The sequence below is a fragment of the Caretta caretta genome, chromosome 15 (assembly GCF_965140235.1).
Source record: "Caretta caretta isolate rCarCar2 chromosome 15, rCarCar1.hap1, whole genome shotgun sequence".
In the NCBI taxonomy this organism is placed as follows: domain Eukaryota; kingdom Metazoa; phylum Chordata; order Testudines; family Cheloniidae; genus Caretta; species Caretta caretta.
This window is the reverse complement of record NC_134220.1, coordinates 11,709,838-11,736,527: the sequence shown is the minus strand read 5'-3', so window position 1 is coordinate 11,736,527 and position 26,690 is coordinate 11,709,838. Positions and strand designations below refer to the sequence as shown.

Below are 26,690 nucleotides of genomic sequence, written 5' to 3'. Positions count from 1 at the left end.
ATAGCTTTGCTGCCCCAAAGAAGGTGGGGAGAGAACTGGGGTATTAAACACAGGCCTACTACACTATACATAGCAGTTAGTGTTGCATGACAAGGTTAACCTCTGCAAAGTAGTAAGGTATTGTAAATTCCTGCCTATGAGACACTGAACAGTCAGACAGAATTCATAACCCATGAGAGATTAGAAACAATTAACTAGGCCTGCTCTTCATATACTACAATCTGGAAGAAACCAGGCTGATGACTTCAAACTAAGAATTAATCACTTTGATATAACAGATTTATTGCTCTAAAGTTTTGTATCTAGTCATTCCTGCAGAAGACTGATTTTTTTTTTTTTCTCTGTGATTCGCATTTCTCATAACAAAGGACATCTGGCATTCTGGACAGACCCTAACTACCTATAAAAATGTTGCTGATAAAACAAAACTTGCAGTTGAAGCTGTTATGCTTTTTAATTTTATTAATCCTACATTCTATCGTAGTCTTACTAATGTTTTCTACTAGTTTATGTACACTCAGCTGTGGAAGTCCCCTCCTGGGTTCAAAGTGCAGTGCTGCATCAGTCCAGTAGATGGTGTATGAACTCAAAGGAAGGAAGTGGAGGCATGAGGAAGCCTAAACTTGCATTAAATATGGCGGAACGAACAGATTCAGCCCAGGAGCATGACCCTGTGTACTCTGCAATTCAGTGGCTGCAGTATTTGACACCAAGATGCCACAGACTTCTCCTTTTTGCTGCAGCACGATGCACTTTCTTTGGTTTCCTTGTCATATTGGGACTCGGCTATAGGTAGCTTTCCCCAGGAGGGCAAGTGAGTTGGATTACAGTGCATGCTCCCTGCACTGTTTCATCAAGCCAGGCAGAAAGGAGCCAGGGAACAGGGGAGCCAGAAGTAGAGAGACTGCTTGGAGAACAGCACAGCAGCCAGGGAAACACAAGCTGATAGAGATGGCTACAAGCTTCTCTCTTCCCTAGAATGTATGAGACAACCTGGAGAACATCACAGGAAAAGAGGCCTGGAAATGGAATTAAGCCATCTGGAGAATACAGCAAAAATGTTGAAATTCTCATCAACAAATTTTATATCCATCAGTATTTTTGACTAATGCTTCACAGTCAAATACTCGGTGATCAAAAATGGTAAAATATTTTCAGCAATGATTATTTTCAAGTTTTATGTGTGGTTTTTTTGCTGTGCTAAGTGGCATGGCTCCCATGACCTCACATCCTGTGCTGTTCTCCAGATAATGCAGGAGGCTAGCCTTCACTTCTTACTCCTCCTCCCTTGGGTAATTTAGGGTAATCTAAACCTAGTGGAAATGGGAGGGGATGAAAATGAGGGCTATTTCATAGCAACAAAATATGTTGTTACCTAATCTAGGAGTTCTTGCTGCAGAATTTGATGAAATGATGTTGCAGAGAACACAGATCCCTGTCCATGAGTAATGTCCAGACCAGGGGATGTCCTCTATCATGGGAAACAAAAATTACAAGTAATGAAACTAACGTGCTCTCACAATCCCTACTTAAATTTCCTATCATCTGTCTGAAGAGGACTGGCTTGGATTTGTTTTGCCACTCTTAATATCCTGCTGAATGGTGGTGTTCTCTGCACCCTGGGCTAATGAGGCTGCCTGTGCAGCACTCCCAGCCCATTCTAACTAACTAACTAAGAGAATGGTTCTAGGAATCCGCCTCGTGCCTGGTAACGTACAATGGTTCCACAAGGTTGCAACTGAGTTCTTAAAGTTAATGCGAACTACAATGCGAACAAGACACCACTCCCTTTCAGAGACCTTGCACTGTGTTCCAGCACCTCCTCTTGTAAAAAGCGAACAGTTTAACCATATACATTGTGAGAAGGTTCCCTAAGGTTTGGATGAACACAAATTAGATTATTCTCAGTCATGAGAAATACCCTGTTATGTGCTGCTCTTTTGGACAAGAATGGGAACTCCATTGTTGTTCCCTTCCCACCATCCCCACCTCCTATTAAGAATATAGGAACTGGTTCTGATGGTAGAAACTTATTCATTATAGATTGTTAATTTCCCAAGGGATAACTGCAAAATCTGTTGATTCATTTGGTACACATTCTTGGCTGGTCATACAAACAGAAGAGAAATAAACCCTTCCCTGTTCATAGCAGAAATGGATACACTTGTCTGTGCTAGATGTAAATATATAGGTAGTGTGTAGCGGCTAACTATAGCAAGATCTATGCATATAAAAGTAATGTTGTAGTTACCTCAGATAACAAGTTGTTTTAAATGAAAATGTAGTATAAATGAAACATGTTAGGGGAACGACGCACTAACCTGTGTTATGTACTTGGTCTGTAAAGGTAGGAATAATTCCTAGGCCCAATGTGGCCCTCAGCGTGGCCCTGTCCTTCCTATAAAGATGCTGAATTGTGGGGGTGGGGAGTGGGGTTTAAACTGGAAATACTGCGTTTTGATCTTAATTGCTGGTGCTGCTTTTCTGATGCCAGTGGCCCAGTCTCAAGGTTTGCTGTCTGATCTGTACTGCTCTGCATGGTGCCATACTCCACACCAAGTGGAGTGAACGTAGGTAACAGGCAGTGCTTCTGGATAGGAAATGGGAGTGACATTTGAGAAGCATTATCAGCACCTCCAGCCCAGTAGTTGTCATGGGGAATGGGGGAGTGTATATATTAGTAGGTGCAAGGTAACTGCAAGGTTTGGGTTTTTTCAGTATTTAAACGAGGTCTGTCTTGCTTTTATGAAACAGAAAATAGCCAGTCTCAAGTGGTGAAAATCCTCTTGGCATCTCTTGATTTCAACTTGGGTGGCAGTGGTGGATGTCTTGCGGAACTTCTGTGTGTCGTGTCTGTAGATATGTCTGCACATCTAAGATGTGCAGATATCCTGTTTGCAGAATTCTAAGATGTCTATAAATCAAAATACAGTGTTTTTAATTAAAACTCTCAACTATAAAATTACAGTTCTGTCTGAACAGTTCATACATACCACACCTAAAGTCAGTAAAACTGAAATGCTAGTATGAATCTTTTTATTTTCAGTTTTACTCTGCCTTTAACAGCACTTTATATATAGTTGGCTTCATGATTTTGTTGATGGCCAGCTGCATACCTTGATATTACTCTCAGTAGCTTTATACAAGACTTTTATAGTAATTTAAAATTCTCCAGACATACTATTGAAAAGAGTTTTGGTTTTTAATAATTCAGTGTGACAGTGTACCTTTTAAAGGCAAAATTAAAATTTTAACTAAAAAAACTCGACCTCTCTCTCCCCCAATCTTGGCATCTCCAAGAAAGAAATCAGTGACTCTTTCCCACCTACCCCCAGCCACAGAGCTGGTCTGTGGAGATCAAAGGGCAAAATCACAGCTGGTATAAATGGACCTGTCTTCAATAAACCTGTGCCTGCTTTACACTACCATTGATTTAGCCACAAGATTAAACTATAACCTGCTTAGCTATTCACTGTCTTCCCCCCCGTGTGAGAATCTTTTAAACCGTGCAGTCAGTGGGTGTTACTGCAGAAGTGCTGTCTCTGCTGGGAGCAACGGTTATTTTAACAATGTCTGTGGGGAAGCTCCCTAGAACAGGGATTCTCAAACTGGGGGTCGGGCCCCCTCGGGGTCACGAAGTAATTACATGGGAGGGGTTGCGAACGGTCAGCCTCCACCACAAACCCCGCTTTGCCTCCAGTGTTTATAAAGGTGTTAAATATATTTTAAAAGTGTTTTTAATTTATAAGGCAAGGGTCGCACTCAGAGGCTTGCTACGTGAAAGGGGTCACCAGTACAAAAGTTTGAGAATCACTGCCCTAGAACATTCACATACCAGTGCCCACAGGCAGGAATTGCTGTCAGGAATTTCGGCTGTGGGGGAACTCCCTAGCAGTAGTTGAAGTAGCAAAAATGAGTTTGTCAGTAGGAGCTGACAGCTACTGTCCAGGCATGTTTCTAAGGTTGTATGTTCTAGCTCAACATGAACTACGTCACATTACCTGCATGTGTGCAGTTAAACACAGATTCTGCCAGCTGAAAGAAGGGCTCTCCAAGAATTGACTGATAGCCCAGGTGACTTGTGTGAACAAGATACTGAGTAGCATCTTTAAAGAGCAGATCACTTTCTCCATACTTCTGTGAGTGAAACAGATGGAACTTAGAATCCAGATTTGTTTCCAGAGTTTCCTTAACAGAAAAGAAAAGAAAAAACTCAAAGCAGAAAACAAAATAGATGAAGCAGGTGAGTTTTCAGCCATGTAGCAACCTCGCAAAGAGAGAGATGTATAAGGTTCAGCTAGTGCTAGCCTTATTTGGGGCTCTTGCAAACTCCTCCCGCATGTTAACTCATTGTCTGTTACAGGACCACAGAGGCTTGTTTCTCAGCAAGAATATGAACATGATGTAGGAGCTACTGGTGCTGAAACTCTCCTTTAGTGAATCCGAATGGTCTTTTCGTTAGTCTCCTGTGCAGTCTTAAACCTTTAGTGCTGGCTGTGGAGGTACTTTATTTCTTATTTTGTTTGGAAGGTTTTGGACTCTGGACCTTGATGGGGTTTCAGTAGTGTGTAACCAGAACAGGATAACAATCTTTCCCATCTTCTGCCTTACCTGGGATTTCATCAGGAAGCCGTAGATCTTGGTGGTAGTCACTGGTCGAGTCATGACTATGTTAGGAGGAACAGGGCCGAGGTTACAGTCTGCCCAGTCTGTGACTGCGACACGCCTTCCATCCAGACACAGCAGCTCAAAGTCGTTGAGGGTATAACCTGTACCCCAACCTGAGCTTTGCAGACCTGCAAAGGAGATAGAGAGGCAGCAGGGTTCAGCTCAGTAAATCCCATGTCCACGCCATCAGCTAGATCTCAGTTGAGACAAGGTGAAATCCCATGCAAAGTATTACCATTGGAAAGGGAAAAAACAATCAGTGCACTGTGTTCGAAGTACAACTTGCCACAGTCCTCTATAGAGGATGTATAGTGGGCACACTGGAGTTTCTGTAGGGAGGCTTTGTATTTCAGTGACTGTAGGCTGTGACAACTGCAATGAATATCAGTGCCATATCAGCCCATCAATCCATCTCAACCTGCCGCTGGAAAGACCTCTTAGAGAAAAGCTAATTCAGTCTCCATGACCATTCAGCCATTAACTGCTCTGCAGAAATTGCTAATCAGTGTGTCTGTTCAAATGGAGGTCCAATTCCTTATAGATACGTGTATCTTTTCTGAAAGACTACACAATCTCTTACAAACGCCTTTCCCTGGAATTTAGACGGCAGAAATTTTAATGTGCTGTTGGGAAGACTCTACTTAGTGGTTTGTAAGGCCAAATGAAAATGGAGTTTCTTTTTCTCCTTCCCTTCCTGAAGGCTGTGATCTGTTTTATCTGCTATTAAGATTGGCAAAAGGAATGTTTGGGGGGTTTCAATGCTTTTCTATTGTAAGCGCCTCTAACCAAAACTGATTTTCATTTTAAAACATGCCAGTTGGCAGCCCTTCTGTCTGTTGTACTGCTCTGCTTTTTGCCATTTCTGAAGTAACTTAGTTGAGAACAAGTAGCTAATTTCAGTAGTGAGATTTTTGCAGCCACTTATGTTCACTGTCCAAAATAACACACCATGATAAAGTCAGATCAATTCTCTTGTTATGTAGAGTCTGTTGGAGCCACAGAGCATTTCCCAGCATAAGCAAGGGTTTTACACTTCAGCATATACTGTGGTATCTCTTACCTCACTGCCCCGATTTTCTTCACTCTCTGGTCAAGCATAACCGTATACAACTACTGCAGCTGCCTCTGGACAAGGCTGTGATGCCACGGGGAGTCAATGGGTTTTCTGGAGCTATTTAGGGGCCTTTTTCCCAAATGGGCACTTTCCAAGTCTTGTTTCTCCCTGTCTTCCTGCTCACACTGATTATTTCCTCTTCTTCCCCACCCCCACCCCAACTAAATTGTAACTGAATCTTGTGCTTCATTGGCGCATTCAAATGCAGAAAGGTCCTTGTGACTTGAAACCCAGACAAAACAGCTGCATGCTCAGATTAGACCTTTGTATGTGGATGTTTTGGAATCATGATCATTGTGTGGGAAGAAACTTTGGTACCAGCTGAAATACTCAAAGGATGGGACAAACAATCTCACTCTCAATATTCTTGAGCAGGTTATGATGTTCCAGGAAAGCCACGTCCCCAAAGCTCCTTCCACTGGGACTGCCGACTAGACACCTAGTGCAAGGGAAAGCAATAGTTTATCACAATATCAGATTAAGAGACTAGAACTTCTGGGAGCAGTAGATGACTGAAGGGTTTGGATACTAATCTGAGTCTAGTCTAGGTCACTGGCTGCCAAAAGGTACCACCATATGCTGAAGCAACTGATAATCTATGTGTGAAATGAGTTAGTGGTCTCAGTGGAGGTCTTGGGGAATGAGTGTCTGTTACAAATAACTATTTGCTTCCTTGCTGGCAATCTCAGCAAACAGACCAAAGTCTCAGCGGGCATGGAGACTGAATAACCTCCTCATTCCTAAAGCTGACTCCCAAATTGGAGTTGAGGCATATTGGCAGGGCAATATAAAGAAGCGTGCAATACCATATTGTATCTGGATTTCTGTCTCTAGGGCTGCCAAGCTAATACCATTCAACTACAGCGATTGGAACATTCTATTTATGCCTTCTCTGTCTCCAGTTATTTTATATTCTCTTTCCATTAGGTGGTGGGAATGATTCCCTGTCAACATAAAGAAAAGGAGTACTTGTGGCACCTTAGAGACTAACCAATTTATTTGAGCATGAGCTTTCGTGAGCTACAGCTCACTTCATCGGATGCATACCGTGGAAACTGCAGGAGACTTTATAGGGGCTTTAGGGGACGAGAGCTGAGGAAGCGTTGTTCTAAATCAGCCATAAAAATGTTGGCATACACAATGGCCCCACAGTATGCCAACATTTTTATGGCTGATTTAGAACAACGCTTCCTCAGCTCTCGTCCCCTAAAGCCCCTACTCTACTTGCGCTATATTGATGACATCTTCATCATCTGGACCCATGGAAAAGAAGCCCTTGAGGAATTCCACCATGATTTCAACAATTTCCATCCCACCACCAACCTCAGCCTGGTCCAGTTCACACAAGAGATCCACTTCCTGGACACCACAGTGCTAATAAACAATGGTCACATAAACACCACCCTATACCGGAAACCTACTGACCGCTATTCCTACCTGCATGCCTCCAGCTTTCACCCTGACCACACCACACGATCCATCGTCTGCAGCCAAGCTCTGCGATACAACCGCATTTGCTCCAACCCCTCAGACAGAGACGAACACCTACAAGATCTCTGTCAAGCTTTCTTACAACTACAATACCCACCTGCAGAAGTAAAGAAACAGATTGATAGAGCCAGAAGAGTTCCCAGAAGTTACCTACTACAGGACAGGCCTAACAAAGAAAATAACAGAACGCCACTAGCCGTCACCTTCAGCCCCCAACTAAAACCCCTCCAACGCATTATTAAGGATCTACAACCTATCCTAAAGGATGACCCAACACTCTCACAAATCTTGGGAGACAGGCCAGTCCTTGCCTACAGACAGCCCCGCAACCTGAAGCAAATACTCACCAACAACCACATACCACACAACAGAACCACTAACCCAGGAACTTATCCTTGCAACAAAGCCCGTTGCCAATTGTGCCCACATATCTATTCAGGGGACACCATCACAGGGCCTAATAACATCAGCCACACTATCAGAGGCTCGTTCACCTGCACATCCACCAATGTGATATATGCCATCATGTGCCAGCAATGCTCCTCTGCCATGTACATTGGTCAAACTGGACAGTCTCTACGTAAAAGAATAAATGGACACAAATCAGATGTCAAGAATTATAACATTCATAAACCAGTCGGAGAACACTTCAATCTCTCTGGTCACGCAATCACAGACATGAAGGTTGCTATCTTAAAACAAAAAAACTTCAAATCCAGACTCCAGCGAGAAACTGCTGAATTGGAATTCATTTGCAAATTGGATACTATTAATTTAGGCTTAAATAGAGACTGGGAGTGGCTAAGTCATTATGCAAGGTAGCCTATTTCCTCTTGTTTTTTCCTACCCCCCCCCCCAGATGTTCTGGTTTAACTTGGATTTAAACTTGGAGAGTGGTCAGTTTGGATGAGCTATTACCAGCAGGAGAGTGAGTTTGTGTGTGTATGGGGGTGGGGGGGATGTGAGAAAACCTGGATTTGTGCAGGAAATGGCCCAACTTGATTATCATGCACATTGTGTAAAGAGTTGTCACTTTGGATGGGCTATCGCCAGCAGGAGAGTGAATTTGTGTGGGGGGGTGGAGGGTGAGAAAACCTGGATTTGTGCTGGAAATGGCCCAACCTGATGATCACTTTAGATAAGCTGTTACCAGCAGGACAGTGGGGTGGGAGGAGGTATTGTTTCATATTCTCTGTGTATATATAAAGTCTGCTGCAGTTTCCACGGTATGCATCCGATGAAGTGAGCTGTAGCTCACGAAAGCTCATGCTCAAATAAATTGGTTAGTCTCTAAGGTGCCACAAGTACTCCTTTTCTTTTTGCGAATATAGACTAACACGGCTGTTACTCTGAAACCTGTCAACATAATTGCCTTTCATATCCTGCACTACTACTTGCTCAAATTCCACACCAGTTGTGCTGGCTGACCCTGTGGAGCAATTGTTACCTCTTCAGTTGGTCTCAGAATAGGCTTGGGTTTGTGCACCAAGTATCATTAGTGGATTATGAGTTAAGAATCACTATCTTATCTAGTTTTCCATTAGAAATGGCTATATAACTTTTAAATCTCCAGCCAGCTCAGCTGTCCCAAAGCAATCACAGTTGAAATAAAATACACTGACCCAAAGGCCATCTTTATGGTTACCAGCGTTTAAATATGAGTCCTGCCTAGAAAACCAGCAGGCAAAATAAATGAGCCATTTCTGGGTGATGCTTTTAAGCTTCGTCCTTGCCTCAAACAGAGGGACTTACCTGAGTGCACCCATGTTTCCATAGTAGCGTTCATTATGATTCGCAGCACACCTGCTGGACTCTTTCTCCCCTTCCATCTCACCACCTCCAATACAGACTTTGCATAGGTTCCTGTCTGCTCCTGGCATACAACCCTTCCAAAAATAACTCTGGTAAGCTAAGAGAGAGAAATTACGGGATTAGTCAATGTGGGGCATTTAAAAATATGTTCTTTCCTAATACAGTACAGGGACTGCTACTGACTTCTCCATTGTAAGATAGTTTGCATTTCCAGAGCCTGTTTCCTTTGTCTCACCCAGCTACTAAGATTAGAGGACCAGACACTTGATCCACTGAGTGGGTATGCTCTAAGACCTACAATAAAAGAGTTCACAAATTTAACTTCTGCTTGGGTGACGGAGAATAGCAAACAGCAAAGTAGTAAAACTAAACCTTGCAGGTGAGTAAGGCTGTCAGTGGGGGAATACTGACTGCATCACATTATCTACCGACAGGGATGCTGCTCACCTGCCAATATCTGGAAGTTTTAATTAGCCACACTGAGGGCAGCTCGGTTCCTAACACTTGACCCCTCTGATCCATTACAGACTGAATCTGCCAACCTTCAGAGCATGGTGCAAGACACTTTGATTAGGTATTAAATTATGGGTTTTAAAGTTGGGTATGGAGGGCAGTTGTTGGAGAGGATGGGGTATCTGTTATGGGCAGTATTTAATATTTTTAAACATAATGTGGTGATAAGCACATTTATAAATAATTTCCGATGTTGAGGTAATTAGCAGCGCTCCCCCAGAACTCCATTTGACCAGGAGAGTATTTTGGAGGGACATAGTGGAGCAATGGTGAATGTCTTAAGTGATGTGTAAGAATGACGGAAGTTTTCCATTCTCCCTCCTCCTTTCCCATACCCCTTGGCACCATCATTTGTCCAGTTGGTAGATATTCTGGTGCAGTCCTTACCAGAGCCGATATCACAGTTCACAGTGTTGTTCTCCAGAGCCCCCACTGTGTACCTGGAGAGGAGCAGCCACCCCCCAGGACTGTACAGGTGACTGTGGCAGGAACGCCGTCTCCTCAGGTTATGGATATTTACATGCCTGGCATTCTTCTTTGCCAGGGCTACAGCGTAGACAGGTGGCAGTGCTGTGTGACAATGACAAGAACCAGTTAGACTGAGACAGCAAGACATCTTGGACGGGAACAGTCTCTAAGTTAAAAGTAAGTTTTAGAACCGGTTGTATCCTCCCTAAAATGACACTCCTGCCTCCCTTTCCCTTGTCGTCTGTACTGAGCTCTTTTAGTTGCAGGGAACTGAGAGCTGCATTGTCTTCTGAGCCACAAAAATTCAGTCCTGGCACTGCTGCCTGGAACAGTGAAGTCTCTAGCCCCCAGACAGAAGGATTCTCCTTCTTCCAGAACCAGTGCGTGCACGCCCCTTATGCTAGCGTAAGTCCCAACAGCCGCAGCCTAGGGCAAGGTACCATCACGACCTCTACATACAGCGAGAACTCCTCTTCCTGTCTCATAACCTTCCTCTATCCCTAATGGAGCTTTGTTTGAAAGCGTTTGGGTGTTTTGGCTGAGGGTCTGCTGCATGACATCCTCACGGCTCAGTGGGGATAAAGTATGAACCAGTAGAGCCCTGCAATTGCTGTTAGCTGCTCTGCTGAGTAGTTGGGAGTCACCCCACTTTCACAGGTCTTAGGAATTCTGTCTTACCCCAGCAGAGTTGCCTGAGCATCCGGGTGGAACCACTTCATTAAAGTAGAAACCCATACCTCAAAGATCCTTCATTACCTTTATCTGCAAGGTGGGTCAGCTTCTTTGTTCTCCCAGCAGCTGGGGCACACCCCTTTCCTGGGCAGGAGAGACGAGCAAGAGCAGAGTGACGTTTGAAAACCCAAAACCATATACACAAGAACTGGTGACTGGTTGTTGAGTGTGCACTGAGCATGTACTAGATACCAACATAATCACTAAAGAACACCACACGTGTATAGGAAAGATGCATCTGGGAGAGTCTAATCAGTGGATGGGGGGTGGCCTATGCTAGGACTCACATTGCCAGCATTCCCGCCATAGAAAAATGAACCCATGAAGTGCACGTGGCTTGTGGGTCTGGCAGTGAGCACTTACTCAGTGCAGAGGATCTAATGACACGGACTGTTACTGAGACAGAGGGACTCTGCTCAGCTAGATGAAGAATTGGACTATGGGAATGTTTCCTTCCTCATATCCAAGTATCCGATCATAGTCTTCTCGCTTTCCTAGCCATGCTGGATCAGAGAAGGGTTTAAGGTCTGCCACGTTCCCTGTTCCCAAAATGGATGTGGTGTCATGGACTTTACAAGTGCAGAAAAAAGTTTTTTTTCCCCCCACCTCCCTCCACCCATCATTGAAGGTATGCCTACACTGTGATAAAAGACCTGTGGCACAGCTGTGGCTGGTTCAGCTGATTTGGGATTTGGGGCTATAAAATTGCAATGTAGATATTTGGTTTCAGGAGGAAGGTCCCAGAAACCAGGTTCCAGCCACAGCCAGAATTTTATAGCCCTGCAGCTCGAGTCAGCTGGCATGGGCCAGCCACAGGTCTTTCATTGCAGTATAGACTTACCTCAAAAGTTCCTGAGGAGATGCAGCTTTCTCTAGATTTTGGTTTCTCAAAGCTAAGAATCTTGCACCCCATCCATTAATTTCTATAATCCTTTGCATTTACAGCATTTTATCCAAGGCTTGTGAAACACTTCAAACACTTTATTAGAGACTTGCAGCATCTCTCTTGTGGCAGGTTAGTATAACTGTTTCCTTTTATAGGTGGGGAAACTGAGGCATAGATGAAGTGACTTGCCCAAGAGCTCACAGCCAGTCAGTGGAAGAACTGGGAAGAATATTCAGATCTCTTGGTTCTCCTTCCCCTGCCTTTGCAGCTAGGCACAGCTGTGTGGCAATTTTACCAGGTTTTTAACGGTAGTGTTTTTTGGGTTTTTTTTGTCTCCCCCATGCCAGCCCCTGAGGGATTATTGTGGAACAGAAAACTCACCATAACATTCTGCAGCTACTGAGACCAGCCCACATATCCCTGCAATGTAGGCATGCGTGGCATCCAGCGTGGCTGCATCGGCCTCATTACTCTGCCAACAATATCAGAGAGTAACACATGGGACCGTGACCGATATTGCAACCCCATGCAGTATCTTTGGGGACCTCAATATTACATTTATGAAGGAGGGTTACCACAGTTTCTTTAGGAAACTGTAGGGGATGATTAAGGTGAGTCACTAAGATGAAACAACTCTTAGAGAGGTACCATCCCCTGGGGAGGTTTGTGTGGACTAATTCAATCTGGTTTTTCATAGATTCAAACAAAAAATGTTTTTTGGTGTCAGAAGGCTGAGTGTAAACTAATTTTCAGTCTTCTTTTAATTCACCAAAGGGCAGAACCTTGTAGAAGGGTTGGAAAGACTTTGGCCTACTAGGACCGATGGGTGGCATCTAATAAGCTGTTAGCATGCATATAGGAATGTGTGTTGGTTTTTATACATTTTTCTCTAGTATTTTTGCCTAAAAATGAATATATTTTGCTGTGTGAAGGCTGGTTGATAACTGCTATACACTGTTGTGTAGCCTATAGAGAAAGGTTAACGACAGATACTGAACCCCAAGTCAGACCTGCTGGAGGAATCTCAGTGAGGTGCAGAGGGACTGCAAGTAGGTGATGGCTGAGAGCCTGAGACCTTAAGTGGGTGCCCTTGAAGACCAGGACAGGTGTTGTCAAAGGTGCAGTTAATTCTGAAATTGTGGTAGTGACAATTTAGAACCTGCATAACCTGTGTAACTGTCTATCTCTCCCATACCCCAGTGGCTGCAGTGGGGGGCCTGAGGACCCCTCGGTCTCAATTTCTGCAGCACCTCGGTTGGTTTATCTCCATTGCCCCCAGGTGTTTGGGACAAGGACAGACATGCCTGTGCCTTGCGTTCCTGTTTACTCCATATAGGTTCTTACCTTGATCAGCTCAATGCAGTTGGTCATTGAAGCGGCTTGGACGCAGACAAGGGGGTCAGATTTGATGTTCAGGGCCCACTCTTCACACTTGCGGAGCTCAGCATTGCTGATGCAGCACCAGCGTACCACACTGTTGTCCAGTGAGCTCCCTGCAGCAGCAGGACAGAGTGTGCAATGGGGTTAGCACTACCCATGTACTGAGCTGTCTTTACCAGTTGGCTTCTTTGGGTCTGTGCATGTCTCCCCCTTGCAAAGGGGTGGGGGGCCTCTCTGTCCCATTCCCTTGGGTGAGCTCTCACCTTCATGGCCTAGTCCCTTCAAGAGGGCTACGTAGTCCAGGCCAAGGATATGGGAGATCTGTGCTTTGTCCTTGAGCAGCTGCAGGTGCTGAGTGGCATCGTGGAACAGCAGGTTCTTCCCCTTGAATGGCACTGAAGTGAAGAGCTCAAACTTGGCCCTTTCTTTTCCCTTCCGCCCAAAGAGATGCTAGGAAAAGTACAATGGCTTTAGCTGTAGAGATGCTGCTCATCTCCTCTGTGACTAGCAGCCTTGTTGCTATACCTCCACTGTCTAGAGTCATGGCAAGCACGGGGTGATCATTATGTCGTACTCAGAACTCTAACACTCCCTGGGATTAGGGCAAACCCTCTGTGCATCAGTCTTAAGTGTTGGTTTCCATCTGTACATGGTCTGGGACCCAGTTATTTGAGGAACTGCTGCTTCTCCTGTTCCATCCGGATTATTGTGATTGGCTGCGATGCTCATTTTCTGCTCCAGCAGGGGAGACTGCTGTCTGCAGCATCCAGGCAGGAGCTCCAGACTACAGCATAAGATGTATCTGTTTTGGTTAAATTATTCACTTACCCTGGGCTATTTCAGGGGCAGGATATGGAGGGTTGTAAGAACTTTCTTATGCAGTTGGTGTTCAGTTTTGAATGAATATGAGATGCTTGGAGGCGGAGGCAACAAGCACTATTTATCCACTAGAGAATGTAAATATGAGGATGGATGGAGAAGTAATCAAGGGCTTGCACCCAGACGTCCCCGAACCATATGACAAACTGCATAATAATTCACAGTGGTGGGCACTTGGAGGTCAAAGGGAAGGAGACCTTGTTTGTTCCTCCTTTCAATTTCAGTGGCCTGGCCTCTCCCCCTCCACTGCTCGCTCCTACCTGAGCTTGTAGGAGTGAATCAGATTAGAGCTAGAGGAGACCTAGCTATCTCCCCAGGCCACAGCAGGATGGTTCTTCAGGTAGTGCTTTGTCCCTTGTAATTTTAAATATCTCTAAAGGATGGCGCTTTGCCCACTTTGCTTAGGAGACTATTCCAGAGTCTCATAGAGGTTGCTGTCAGGAAGCTTTTCCTGATATTCATCCTATATTTTCCCTTGCGTAATTGTTAGCCAAGATTCCTTGTTACTCCCTCTTGCGTAACTCCTCCCACCTGAGCATTTGCAGTGTTGAGTACTCAGATGTCGTTACACTGTCCCCCACTTACTCATCTCCTAGTCAAGCTGTACACCCAGTGCCTGCTTCAGTGCCTCAGCAGAGCACAGGTGATGGTCTGGGGTGGGAGAAACCTGACCTGGAGGGGATAAAGCTTGGGACTGTAGCACCATCACCCCATTGCAAATCTGTTCTATTTAGGGGGGAATGGGAAGAGAGACAAGGAAGAGACCCCTGGGAACTGGTGGGCATAGCCCACAAAATGGCTGTGGCTGGGCAAAAGGCCTAGGAGACGCATTAGTTCTGTGTGTATCCCAGGAAGACACTGCCAGAAGTTGGCGGAAGTTTAAAGCTCCCCTATGGGTGAATCTCTCCTCTGAGTGCACCTGCCCCATGACCAAAGAAGAGGCAAACCACCTCCTGTGCCCACAAGGGTGGTCCAAGCCCATACTATTAAATTACCTCCTCCTAATATATGGCATTACTGCTTTCCAAGCACTTCCCTCTTAAGTATGTTTCAGATTCTTTTTCCCTTGGATTTGAGTCCAGGCTTGGAACTGGTAATGACACTCCTTTTTCCAGAGAAAGGGGGTACAGGCAGATGCCGGGGTCAGATTTTCTTGGTAACTGCTGGACGCTATTGTTAAATATATATATTGATATGCCCAGAGGCCCCAGTCAGGATCAAGCACTGATTTTAATACATGATGTACAAAAATGGTCCCATAGATATTTAGGTCCCTAACTCCATTGACTTCAATGGGAGTTAGATACCTAAATAAGTTTGAGGATCTGGACGTTACTATCTAAAGATCTCCACCCTCTGCACATTAATAGCAAATGGAGGGATGTAGCGAGAGCAAAGATCTCTCCAAATTTACACTAAGCAGCTATTAGTATCCTGGAGAGCAGAGAGAGACCTCCGCTCTTGCCCTCTCTCTCCAAGACTGTATTACTTTGATATTCTGATCTAACTTTAAAGGCTGTGCACGCTCATCCTCTCTCTCCAATAGCCTTTGGAACTCCCACCAGGGTACCTGTCCTAGCAGATGGCCATGTTGGATGTCCCAGAGCAGCCTCAACACCTGCAGTCTAGCTCATTCCATCTACACACAGAGAGGGCTTGGAACCTGATTAGCAGTTCCAAATTACCTGGATCAGGGTGAGGAATTTCTTGGTGATCTTCTGGAAGTTGTGGCGACTGATGATGGCACGCCCAGGCCCACGACCCAGGTTACAGGTGCCATAGGCACTCAGCTTTGCTGTGGATCCATCAGGACACAAGAGCTCATATTCCTCTTGTTCTGAATCTAAAACAACAGGGCAGCTATCAAAGCTGTGAAGTGAAACCCGGCCTGGCAGAGGAATGGGAGACACAACATATTTCAAGGGAGCCTGCTCCAAGTCTCAGTGCCCAAGCAGGGCAGTGAATACTAACTGTCAGCAGGGAAGGTTTCTCTCTGTGCTGCTCCCCTTACCAAAGAGAGACGTTAAAGCACAAGGACATTGGCTGGGGAATTTGAGACGCTTTCTGAGAACCAATAATTTTAAATCTTCTTTAAAGAAAAAAGCTGCTAGACCCCTGTGAACGACCGACCTTGGGTATATGATGCAAATTTTTGGTCAAGTAAAAAGCCTGGCCAATGAAAACTGCTCCTCTAGAAGAGGTACCCATGGAATTTTAAAGGGTTCCTCACTGGTATACGATGAGCCATCCTGTATAAATAGTGACTGAGAGCTAAGGCAATAATCTAAAATGGAAAGCTTTGGTGGTTCTGACAAAGAACATCTCCTGTGAGCCACCATTTCCCTCCTAACCTTCCACTCTCCATTTCCCTCTGACTCTTGGAGATCTGAGGCATACCCTCAAGAGTTGCTTGCCTAGATTAAACTCAAACTGGAATCAATAATGAATTGGGCATCTCCCCACAAAGCATCCATGTAGAAAAGAATACAAGTTGCAGGCCAACAGAAATCTGAGTACTTGGGTTTACCTGTGCCATTCATTATAGTTAAGTGATCTAGGAAAGCAACATCTGATACCCCATTCTTCAAGCACCTGCAGAGAGATGAACACAATCCATTAGCACTTAAACCTGCTTTTCTCCTCCTGCCATCCCTTCTTCCTCCCAACCCCCAAGCCACCTCTAATGCAAGTAGAGTGGGGGTGAGGTCACCTGAAGGCTCCCTCAGAGTTGTAGAAGGGCTCACTGCTGCTGGTCTCACAGAAGTGGTTCTTGTTCCTAACGTAGGATTTCGGTCCTTGACAGAGAGCACAGAGCTGAGGAAAGGTGACACCAACACCAGGGATGCAGCTGGCATTGAAATATTGACTGATCACTGTAGACATAAGAAAAACAGTCAAGTGGCAAAGGCTGGAAGAGATAACAGTAGCATTCCTTAAGTGCTACTTGTAAAAAGTTATTAGTCTCCAGTGGGGATGGCTTGGTTGTCCAAGCTTCAGGTATGAAATACTTCCTGAAACTACAGGGTCAAAGCCTGGTTGGGTCAAGTCCATCTTTCTTCCTTCTGAGGGAGTTAAATTAAGTTTTGTGCACTTCCTGCATGTGGGCCCCCTACCCTTAAAAACCAGGGCCCTGTCTGCTCTGTGTGTTCATTAAAGAATCTGTGGCACTTTCTGTAAGAACCTGGAGTCTTTGACCAGCCTCTGCTCACTGTTGTGTACTTGCTATACCACAGCTGATTGCTACTCTCCATCCCAAAGGTGGCTGCATTTCACTGGTGCTGGGCAGCCATAGGATCCAATCCTCCATTTGGTGAGATGTGAGTGAAGAATCAGGTCCACCATTTGTCAAAGGCTTTGGGATCCTTTGAAATTAAAGGCACGATAGAAAGGTGTCAAGGTTCCTCCCCGACTCTGAACTCTAGGGTACAGATGTGGGGACCTGCATGAAAACCTCCTAAGCTTACTTTTACCAACTTAGGTTAAAACTTCCCCAAGGTACAAATTAATTTTATCCTTTGTCCTTGGAATATCCACTGCCACCATCAAACTCTAACTGGGTTTACTGGGAAACGTAGTTTGGACACGTCTTTCCCCCCAAAATCCTCCCAACCCTTGCACCCCACTTCCTGGGAAAGGTTTGGTAAAAATCCTCACCAATTTGCATAGGTGACCACAGACCCAAACCCTTGGATCTGAGAACAATGAAAAAGCATTCAGTTTTCTTACAAGAAGACTTTTAATAGAAATAGAAGTAAATAGAAGTAAAGGAATCACCTCTGTAAAATCAGGATGGTAGATACCTTACAGGGTAATTAGATTCAAAACATAGAGAATCCCTCTAGGCAAAACCTTAAGTTACAAAAAAGACACACAGACAGAAATAGTCATTCTATTCAGCACAGTTCTTTTCTCAGCCATTTAAAGAAATCATAATCTAACACATACCTAGCTAGATTACTTACTAAAAGTTCTAAGACTCCATTCCTGGTCTATCCCCGGCAGAAACAGCATCTAGACAGACACACAGACCCTTTGTTTCTCTCCCTCCTCCCAGCTTTTGAAAGTATCTTGTCTCCTCATTGGTCATTTTGGTCAGGTGCCAGCGAGGTTACCTTTAGCTTCTTAACCCTTCACTGGTGAGAGGATTTTTCCTCTGGCCAGGAGGGATTTTAAAGCCTTTAAAGCCTGCAACCCTTCCCTTTATATTTATGACAAAAGGTAAGACGATATGCTGTAGAAGCTACTGTACAGTGCTTCCCTTTCCCTAACCTCCCATTGAATACAGAACACAGATGTTTCCTGTTGCTCTTGCTAACATAGATTTTCTGTTGTGAGGGATCACTGAAAAGGCACTGGCAGAAGAGGGCTAGCAGCAAGTGGCTAAGCTTCCCCAAGTGGATATCTGGTCCACCAGCCCAGAGGCTCTTTGGTCTTGGTGTGTTCCGCATAGTTCAGTAGGTGTTATACCTGCCACCACTTTACTCTCCTTTACATAGGCAGGAGCTTGGCCCCATGGTGTTGGTCACTGTCCACTCACCCACCTTGGCTCAGAGGCTGATCCTCATCCCAGAGGAGCTCATTCCTAGCCAGGAGGAAGCCCAGTGGGATGTTCCAGCCTGATGTCCACCTGGCTCCATTGTGGCAGCTACGCACCCCCCTTAACCTCTGGATGTCCAAAGTTCCTCGTCTGGCAATGGCCACAGCAAACACACAGTTTCCTAATGATGGGAAAGGGGAGATACAGGAAGAATAACTATCCCTTTAATAAACTTAGGACAACTGCTGCGGTGCACAGCGATGTGAGGATCTCTGTTCCAGGGCTAAGGAAAAAAGTCTCAAAATGTAAGAAATGCAGTTACCAGCATAAGCAGGGAAAGGAGAGTTGGTCTGAAAGGAACATTCTGTTGGTTATGTTACTACCAGGTTTGCCAAGACACTACCAGCTAGCCAAGAGCTACCAACATGCAAAGCAAGCAATATAGAACTTAGAGATGGAAAAGGTCTATTAGAAAATCCAGTCCATCTGTCCAAGGCCGGTGTAGCCTTGTTTTCATGAAACATTGCACTGAGCATTTGTGCCATCTAGTTTCAGATTCTGCAACCAATGGGGCTTCTGGCACTTACCTTCTGAATCTTTCACAGCCTAATACGTCTTAATTCCATGATGATTCTGATACTCAGCCAAATATTTTTCCCTTCCTTAATTTCATCCCTTTTTTCCTAGTTATTCCCTCAGATATCACTCTAATTTAACTCTCTCCTTTGGGTTTACTCCCTTCAGATCTTTTCAATCATGAAATTTTAGTTTTGGTTGGGCCAGGCTTTAGTTCTTACTCCTTCCTTGTAAGTCAACCCCCTCCAACCCACTGTTCAGTCCTGTTGTTCTTTTCCCTTCCATTTTTCAGTGTGGTTTCATAAGGGCTTTGTGATAAGGGGGAAAGGTAGGGATGTATCTTCAGTCTAGCTGCAAGGCTTGGAACTCCAGTATGCAGTGGGAAATGGATCTCCAGAGACAGAAGAAGGGGTGGGTTATAGGTACTGGGGACAGGATTGGAGGATGAAAAATTTTATTTAAGTGCAGGATATTATTGACATCTTTATCTCAAAGTGCTTTACAAACTTATATTAAGCCTCTTAAAACCCCTCTGAAATAGATGAGAGCTCCTCAGAGCTACTGAGGCATAGAGATGGGGCAAATTACTTTGTAGTGGTTAGAGCAGAGGATCAGATTTTATTCCTGCTTTGGACAGTGGCTCACTACGTAACAGATACTTTCTCTTGCTGAGGATAGGATTGATTCTCCTATAACGCTCTGGGCTGAGGTCTCCTTAGTTATCCATTGTAGTGCTTTCTCTGTTACTTTCTATCTTAGTGATAACATTCGGTTACAGTGAAGGTATTTTAGAAACAGGCGTTCCTGCTAACCTACCTTCCTCATAGATCTCCTTTGCCACCACAGTTAGGCCATACAGCTTCACGGCAGAATAAACATCTCCAGCATCCAAGGAGACAGCATCTGCTTTATTCACCTTTTTTCAAAATAAAAACATCCATTTAAGAGAGTCCCTCCGTCCATGGGAACAATGAGCGATTTGAAGACTAGAGCTCTCACCACAGACTTTTCACAACGCTTGCCTCAATTTTGGTTGGATCCCTGTTTCTTGGCATGGTGGAATGTCAACCTGAATTGATTGTCAAATATGTAACATGTCTGTCTGTGTCAGTATTCATCCTGCATGAAGCCTGAGTATTCTTCACAAGCCTAATTTGGCAAGATGACATCCCTTCTCCACCTTTCCTTTGATCCTTCCACCCCAAGGATGAAATCCTGGTTCTGCTGAAGTCAATGGGAAAAACTCCCATTGACTTCAGTGAGGTCTGGATTTTACTCCAGATCTTTTTTTTTTTTTTTCTTTCCTTCCATATCCACCAATACTGGTTGAGTATTCTCCTCACCATTCATCCCCAGAAACCTTTCAGATACTCTTGCGTTCCTTCCTTAATCATACTATCTGCAGCTCCTCCTAAGTATAGCTTTATAATCTATTAACAAGGAGCTCAGGACTGAATGAAGAGGTGGAGACAAGGTTCTTCTCTGACCTCAGGAGCAGCTGTTTTTTCCAAGTCAGAGCTGGGATCCAGTGGAGGAAGCCAGGGCTGAATGATAATGGAGACTGAATTCCCTTTTCCCAGTCAGGTTTCAGACACATTAGCGAAACTGAACTACTACTAGGAAGGCCAGGGCTATATTTTCCTTTCTCCCCAAAGGAATTTGTCCTTAAATGCACACAGCAGTATGAGAAGCATTATCCCATCAGTGAAAGCTGTCTTAAACCTCCAGTCACTTCACTGCCTCATCTCATATAAATTATAATTCAAAGATATTTTTATTTGGAAAAAGGATAGCTCTTTGGTTCAGGAAAGATTAACTAGAGGTTAAATGGGGAGGGGCAGAAAAATTGTTAAATATAGTTGAACTAGAATTGAAACCTAAAAGCCAAGGGGACTTTTGGTATGTCTTCATGATTTAACAGCTGCTGGGAGGAGACAGATTTTGCTCATTTGCTCCCACACAGCTCTTATTTATTTCATTGGGATTACAAAGGTGTAGCACAGATTCTGTTTTGGCTCAGCAGTAGCTGTATCACTGATTAGTGATTTTTATCACCTGGATTCTTCTTGTCTGCACAGATACTGTGTATTTTGTCACAGATGAAATAGCATCGCCATGATTGCCTAGATTTCACTTCCCTATGGATTCTGTGTAGTAGTAGTTACCACCTCCACCCCCACCCTGCTACAGAAGAACTAGACTTTGGGTTAAGATAAACTCTGGGATTCTCTGCAGACTCACCCTGATCTTGTCGATACAGTCATGAGTATTTTGAGCTCTGATACAGGAAACCCTAGCAAAGGAGTTGATTGTAGCCAGAGGTAGGACAGCCAGGAGTACTTTAGATAACTCAGCACACTTCCTCTGCTCCAGGTCAGACAGCGTGCACCATCTGAACTTCTTCCCTGAAGGATCACAAGGCAAGACACGTGCTCTTTAAATGGGGAGAGGGAGATTCAGAAGAAGGGACATAGATGGAGGAAACTGACCATAGCTGATTTTAGTTTTTGTTCTTTAACAGGGAAAAAGTAGACTGGTTTCTAGGGTCAAAGTGCCAAAGGGAGGAAAGTCTCATCTTTAATGGGAACAGCATTTCCTGACTATTTCCCTGCGACTACCCCTTCAGTGCTAGGATTCTGTTTTCAATAATGAGAGGCCCACACTAAAAGCACCAGATCCAAAAAAACAAAAAAAAGGGTACTCTAAGGGTGAGTTTGAAATCTATACCCCAAACAGCAGTCATTTGCAAAAATCAGACACTATATATAATATGCTGAACCAAAACCCTAGATCCAAACACTACTGAACTTTGGGCTTTTGAGATCACGATGGGAATTTTACGGCTTGGGCCTGTTCCTAAACAACATAGCTGCCTAAGTTATCCAGGGGACAATGAAAAACTGTTTCCTGGACTTTCCTTTGGTTAGAGAAGTTTGCTTCACTTGCTGAAATCTGCCAAGGAGGAACAGGAACTGGGGTAGCTTGTAAATACTCAATGTTTCTAGAACATTTTAAATTCTCAGAGCACTTGACAAACATTAATCCTTGCCACCCCACCACTCTGCCATGAAGTAGGCAGGAAATATTATCCTCATTTTATAGATGATGTGCAGAGAGGTTACATGCCTTTCCCAAGACGAGACTGAAAACCAGTGCCAGAGCTGGAATTGGAATTCTGTTCTTGGCTCTCTCCCATGAAAGCAGCCCATAGAGCTGAATGGAGCATCATGAAGGCCATTCTTTACACAGAAAATAGGTTATGTTTTAAACTGGGTTAGCTGCCATGTTTTCACTAACATGATTTTAAGTAGGATTTTGCAGCTAATGTAGACATGTCAAGTTGTGATTGTTAGCTGATTGTCATTAACCCCAGACGCACCTTACCCCAAAGTTAGTGGGGGCAGAAATGACACTCAGTAAAAAGGATGAGGACTATTGTTTGTATATCCCAGATCAGTAGCAGACTTGAACTGATACTAAAAAGCAGAGACAAGATAAAGAACTAGCTTCTAAATTGACCGCATCCATTCAGGTTAGAGTTCTACATAGAACCGACTAAACATTTCCATAGCTCCTGCAGTGGGGTTTGTGGGAGGGAACTCAGTTTTAGAGGTTACAGTATAAGACTGTGAATCACAAATTCTGAGTTCCTTTCCCAACTCTCTCACTGACTGTGGAATCTGAAACAGAGACAGATTTCTTATTGTGCTAATTTCCTCATCTGTAAAATGAACATCCCTGCCTACCTTGCAGGGGTGACATACAGGTTAACTAATGCTTGAAAGCATTCTGAGAGAATCACATGTCCTGATGGCACATATCGAAAGAAACTGATCAAGTCTGATCTCTGATTATTTCCATATGTGTTCAGTCTTCATAATAAGTGCAAAGTATTATTGTTTCTGAAATAATACAGTATATAATAAAACATTTTCTATAACCTCAGTTGCATAGGCACAGTTTTTGGTAATATTTTTCATTCTTGGACAATTCTAATTTTGCTGTGATAATGGTCGGTCTCTTTACTGATGTAGGCTTTTTAATATAGTACGTTCTCATAGGAATGTGTTTAATAGTTAGCACCCATATCCTATACATTCTTTTCAGACATCAGCACAGCCTTCCTTAGTGATATTCAGTGGAGAAGGCAATTAGCTATGAAGCTAATTTAGTTACAGATTTGGTCCTGAATCCTGCAAACATGTATGCACAAGCTTAACTTTGTGCACATGAGTAACCCCCTTGAAGTCAATGAGATTAGTTTTATGCATGAAATTAAGAACATGCATAAATGTTTGCAGGATTGGGACCTAAACTGGCCTATAGATGCTAGTAAATTTTCATTCTTATCTTAAACTCTAGAATTAATCTGTGGTGCACTGTATAAATACAGATTACTGTGCACTCTTAATTTAAATGACTTTCATTGACATTTTGTCCAGAATACATTGTCATACATGGTACGAAGAAATGCTGTGTGTTTGTTTAAAGTTATAAAAAAAAATGTTATATGCAAAATAATAAGTGATCATGTCACCGAAGAGAGGACCCAGTGTAAACAAAAACATGTAATTAAAGACCAGGTCAAATGTATTCAAAGTGTTATATATTCAACTTTACCATTGTAGCTCCCTGATTTTTAAGTGCTTAGCTGTGTAACTTTAATGTTTTCTTAATATAGGGTTGGGTTTGGGTTTTGCTTTTGTTTTGTTTTGTGCAGAAATTAGCATTTTATTTTAAAATGTATACGTTTAATTACGTAAACTGCCAACTCTGTCAGGAGCTGCCAAGCTCCATGCTTTAATCATAGTTCAGCTGGATTTGAGAGACCCTTAGTTTCTAAGATGCCCCATTCCAAATACACAAAGGTTATGTCTACATTGCAGCAGTACAGCTATGGGATTGCAGCTGTTTCTCTATAGCACAGATGCTTTCTACCTTGACAAAAGGAGTTTTTCTGTCAATATAGGTAATCCATCTCTCCGAGAGGCGGTAACTAGATTGGTGGACGAATACTTCCATCCACCTAGCTGCATTTACGCAGGAAGTTAGGTTGATATAACTGCAGTGCTTAGGGCAAGAAATTTTTCCACAGTCCTAAACTGCGTAGGTAAGTTGACCTAAAGTTTAGAGGCAATCTAGGCCTAAATTGTTTCACTGTGTTAAGGTTAGAGAACAAACAGGTCCCATAACTATTCAAAGCAAACAACCTTGCAATAAAGTGCCAAGGAACAGCTGCATTAAGCTGTTTTCAAGAATCACTAATGAAGTCAACATCTGCCACAGATCAAACAGGGAGACTAACACCAGATGAGAATTGAAGTAATCAGAATAGACACAGACCTAACAGCAACCATTTTGTACCATAAGAAGCAAAAAGAACAAGCATAAACTGCCTGAGACTTGTTTTGATGACTGTCACCCTTCTCCCTCCCCCTCTGTACCAATCTTACCTGAAGAGAGCAAGGCGAAGGTAGCTAGGAAAAGTATGGTGGCTGTGGCTGCCTTCATAACAATGCAGCAGTAATCCCACTGTACCAGAGCCTTCTCTTCTTGTCTCATACCAGGGATTCCAATGCAATGACTGGAGCTGCTGACAGAAAAAAAATGGTTTTAGGCATCAGCACAAGAAACCAATAAAAACAACAGAGAAGACTGAAAAAGGGATGATGTGTCTGAGTAGGCAGAAGGAATGGCAGCCAGCCATGAGGTGAGAGGAGGATTAAGGAGGCGCAAGAGGCCCCATTCCTAGGCACAGATGGAAAGCATTAGTGTATTTTCTGCTCTACCATGCGCAAATCTCTGCTGGAGGTTCAGTCCTGACAGCCTTCAGGCAGACACAATATGGGAGCATGCAATATCCTGGTGCCTAATTTTTTTTGCTGTCCAAAGGCTTCCAGCAGTAACTTTAGGCTCACAAACACCACGCGGACCTTGAACAGAACTCATCAGTTGCCCTGTCTGTGCTTGTGACAGTCTGTACCCTCATGTTCACCCTTTTTACAAACTGGATTTTGTACAAAGTATGCCTGGTGAGGTATCATTTGAAAACTCATCTGCTGAACACTACCATCCTGGTAAAATATGAGTGGTAACGTTGTATGTGAAGTTATAAAGTTCTATTGTATAAGACATGTTCCAAGTCTGGGGAAACCACTTCAACCAGTTCCCCAGAGACAAAAGGCTATCCAACACCTAAGCTAGGTGTCAACATATTCAAATGGACTATCACATGGTTAAGCGGCCATTCTTTGGCAGGAAGAAGGGTCTGAGCAAGAAATATACATCTTGGTAATGGAACACTAGAGGTTCCCTTGAAAACAGACTTTCTGTTGCCTGAACCCCAGCTGGAGATGAGTATCAAATAAGAGAATTGCTATAAGAAAGGGGAGCAAACTCCCCAGATTCTCTCTCCTCCCTTTCTCTCTGCTCACAACATCCACAACGTCTGAAAGACAAGGAAAGGAGCACTGGATTGGGGAATGGGTTCTGGCTGAAAGGCATCCAATAAGACTGCAAAACCATGTGATGAGAGAGACATTTTGCTTTCAATTCACTTAGCTTGTTAAGTGAGATATTAGTTACATCTTACCTTTTATTTTCTTATAGCCAAATTCTGACTTTTATGCCTCATTACTTGTAATCACTTAATCTTTCTTTCGGTCATTAATAAACTTGTTTTATCTAAGCCAGTGTGTTTGGACTGAAGTGTTTGGGAAACTCCATTTGGAATACCAAGATTTGCGCACATCATTTTCTATTAATGAAATGATGGACTTTCTATGAGCCTGTATTGTCCAGGAGGGTACAGGGCAGTACAAGACTCACATTTCAGGGGACAAGTCTGGGACTGGGAATTTGCTGCTTTCCATCTGTAATATAATTCAGGAGTGGCTGGCTAGTGATTTTCATCCTGGAGGTTGAGAGAGAGAGCAGACCAGGAGTGGTTGGTCTCACAGAGAAGCAGTGTAAAAGTCACCCCAGGTTGGAGAATTGAGGGGACACAGATGTCCATTGGTCCAGACTGTACTCTGGGTAATGTCACAGTGCTCCACGAAGAAGTTGTGGTGTTTTTGAATTTAAATCTCTGTCCTACACCTACCTGGCATTGTTTCACTTTGTGGTTTCCATTCTAGTTTCGCAGCATGAGGAATTATTAATTCAGTATGGTGCTTTTCATCTGTAAAGTACTTTACAAATAGTAAGAACCCGACTTGTGCCTGTCTTTTCCTGTTCAGTTATTTTGGATATTTGTGTATGCAGAGTAATTAAACATGTAAATAAAGATAATTGTGTAAAAATATCTGCATATCCGGGGCTTTCACTCTTTGAAAATCAGCCCCTGTGTGATTGACCTTCACAACTTCCCTGCGTAAGTGTACCAGTGGTTGAAGACTGTTAGTGAGAACTGCACACACTCTGTACCATGAGAAATAAATTAAATCTGTGCCATTGGTAAGAGAACCACTGTAGTGACAAAAAACAGATCCTTAGTAGAAAGCATTGCAGTAAATACATTTTTGTGAGACACATAGAAAACGCTAACTTTTTAGCTTTTAAAATGTATAGGTCTCTCCCTTTTCACTGGACATCTATGCCTCTGAGGTAGGTAAGAATTAACCTCAATTTCCCCA

General features: G+C 43.6%; 1 protein-coding gene across 3 annotated transcripts; it reads right to left on the bottom strand.

Moving 5' to 3' along the window:
- Nucleotides 1-444: 444 nt before the first annotated feature.
- LOC125623196 (serotransferrin-2) lies at nt 445-24,757 on the bottom strand. 3 transcript variants are annotated; one of them, XM_048822191.2, is made up of 17 exons: nt 24,510-24,755; nt 21,298-21,461; nt 19,873-19,972; nt 18,485-18,661; nt 16,654-16,816; nt 16,471-16,535; nt 15,629-15,786; nt 13,328-13,514; nt 13,029-13,177; nt 12,066-12,156; nt 10,823-10,882; nt 9,986-10,168; nt 9,026-9,182; nt 6,139-6,221; nt 4,612-4,796; nt 4,002-4,137; nt 445-2,914 (listed from the first exon to the last, which is right to left on the bottom strand). In XM_048822191.2, exons 1-17 carry the CDS (start codon nt 24,616-24,618, stop codon nt 2,874-2,876), a joined length of 2,208 nt encoding a protein of 735 aa, XP_048678148.1. In that variant the 5' UTR covers nt 24,619-24,755; the 3' UTR covers nt 445-2,873. The 3 variants fall into 3 exon arrangements, with proteins under 3 accessions (XP_048678148.1, XP_048678147.1, XP_074976340.1); XM_048822190.2 differs by having other exon boundaries at nt 4,002-4,188; nt 24,510-24,754; XM_075120239.1 differs by lacking the exons at nt 445-2,914; nt 4,002-4,137; nt 6,139-6,221 and having other exon boundaries at nt 4,615-4,796; nt 24,510-24,757.
- Nucleotides 24,758-26,690: the final 1,933 nt, after the last annotated feature.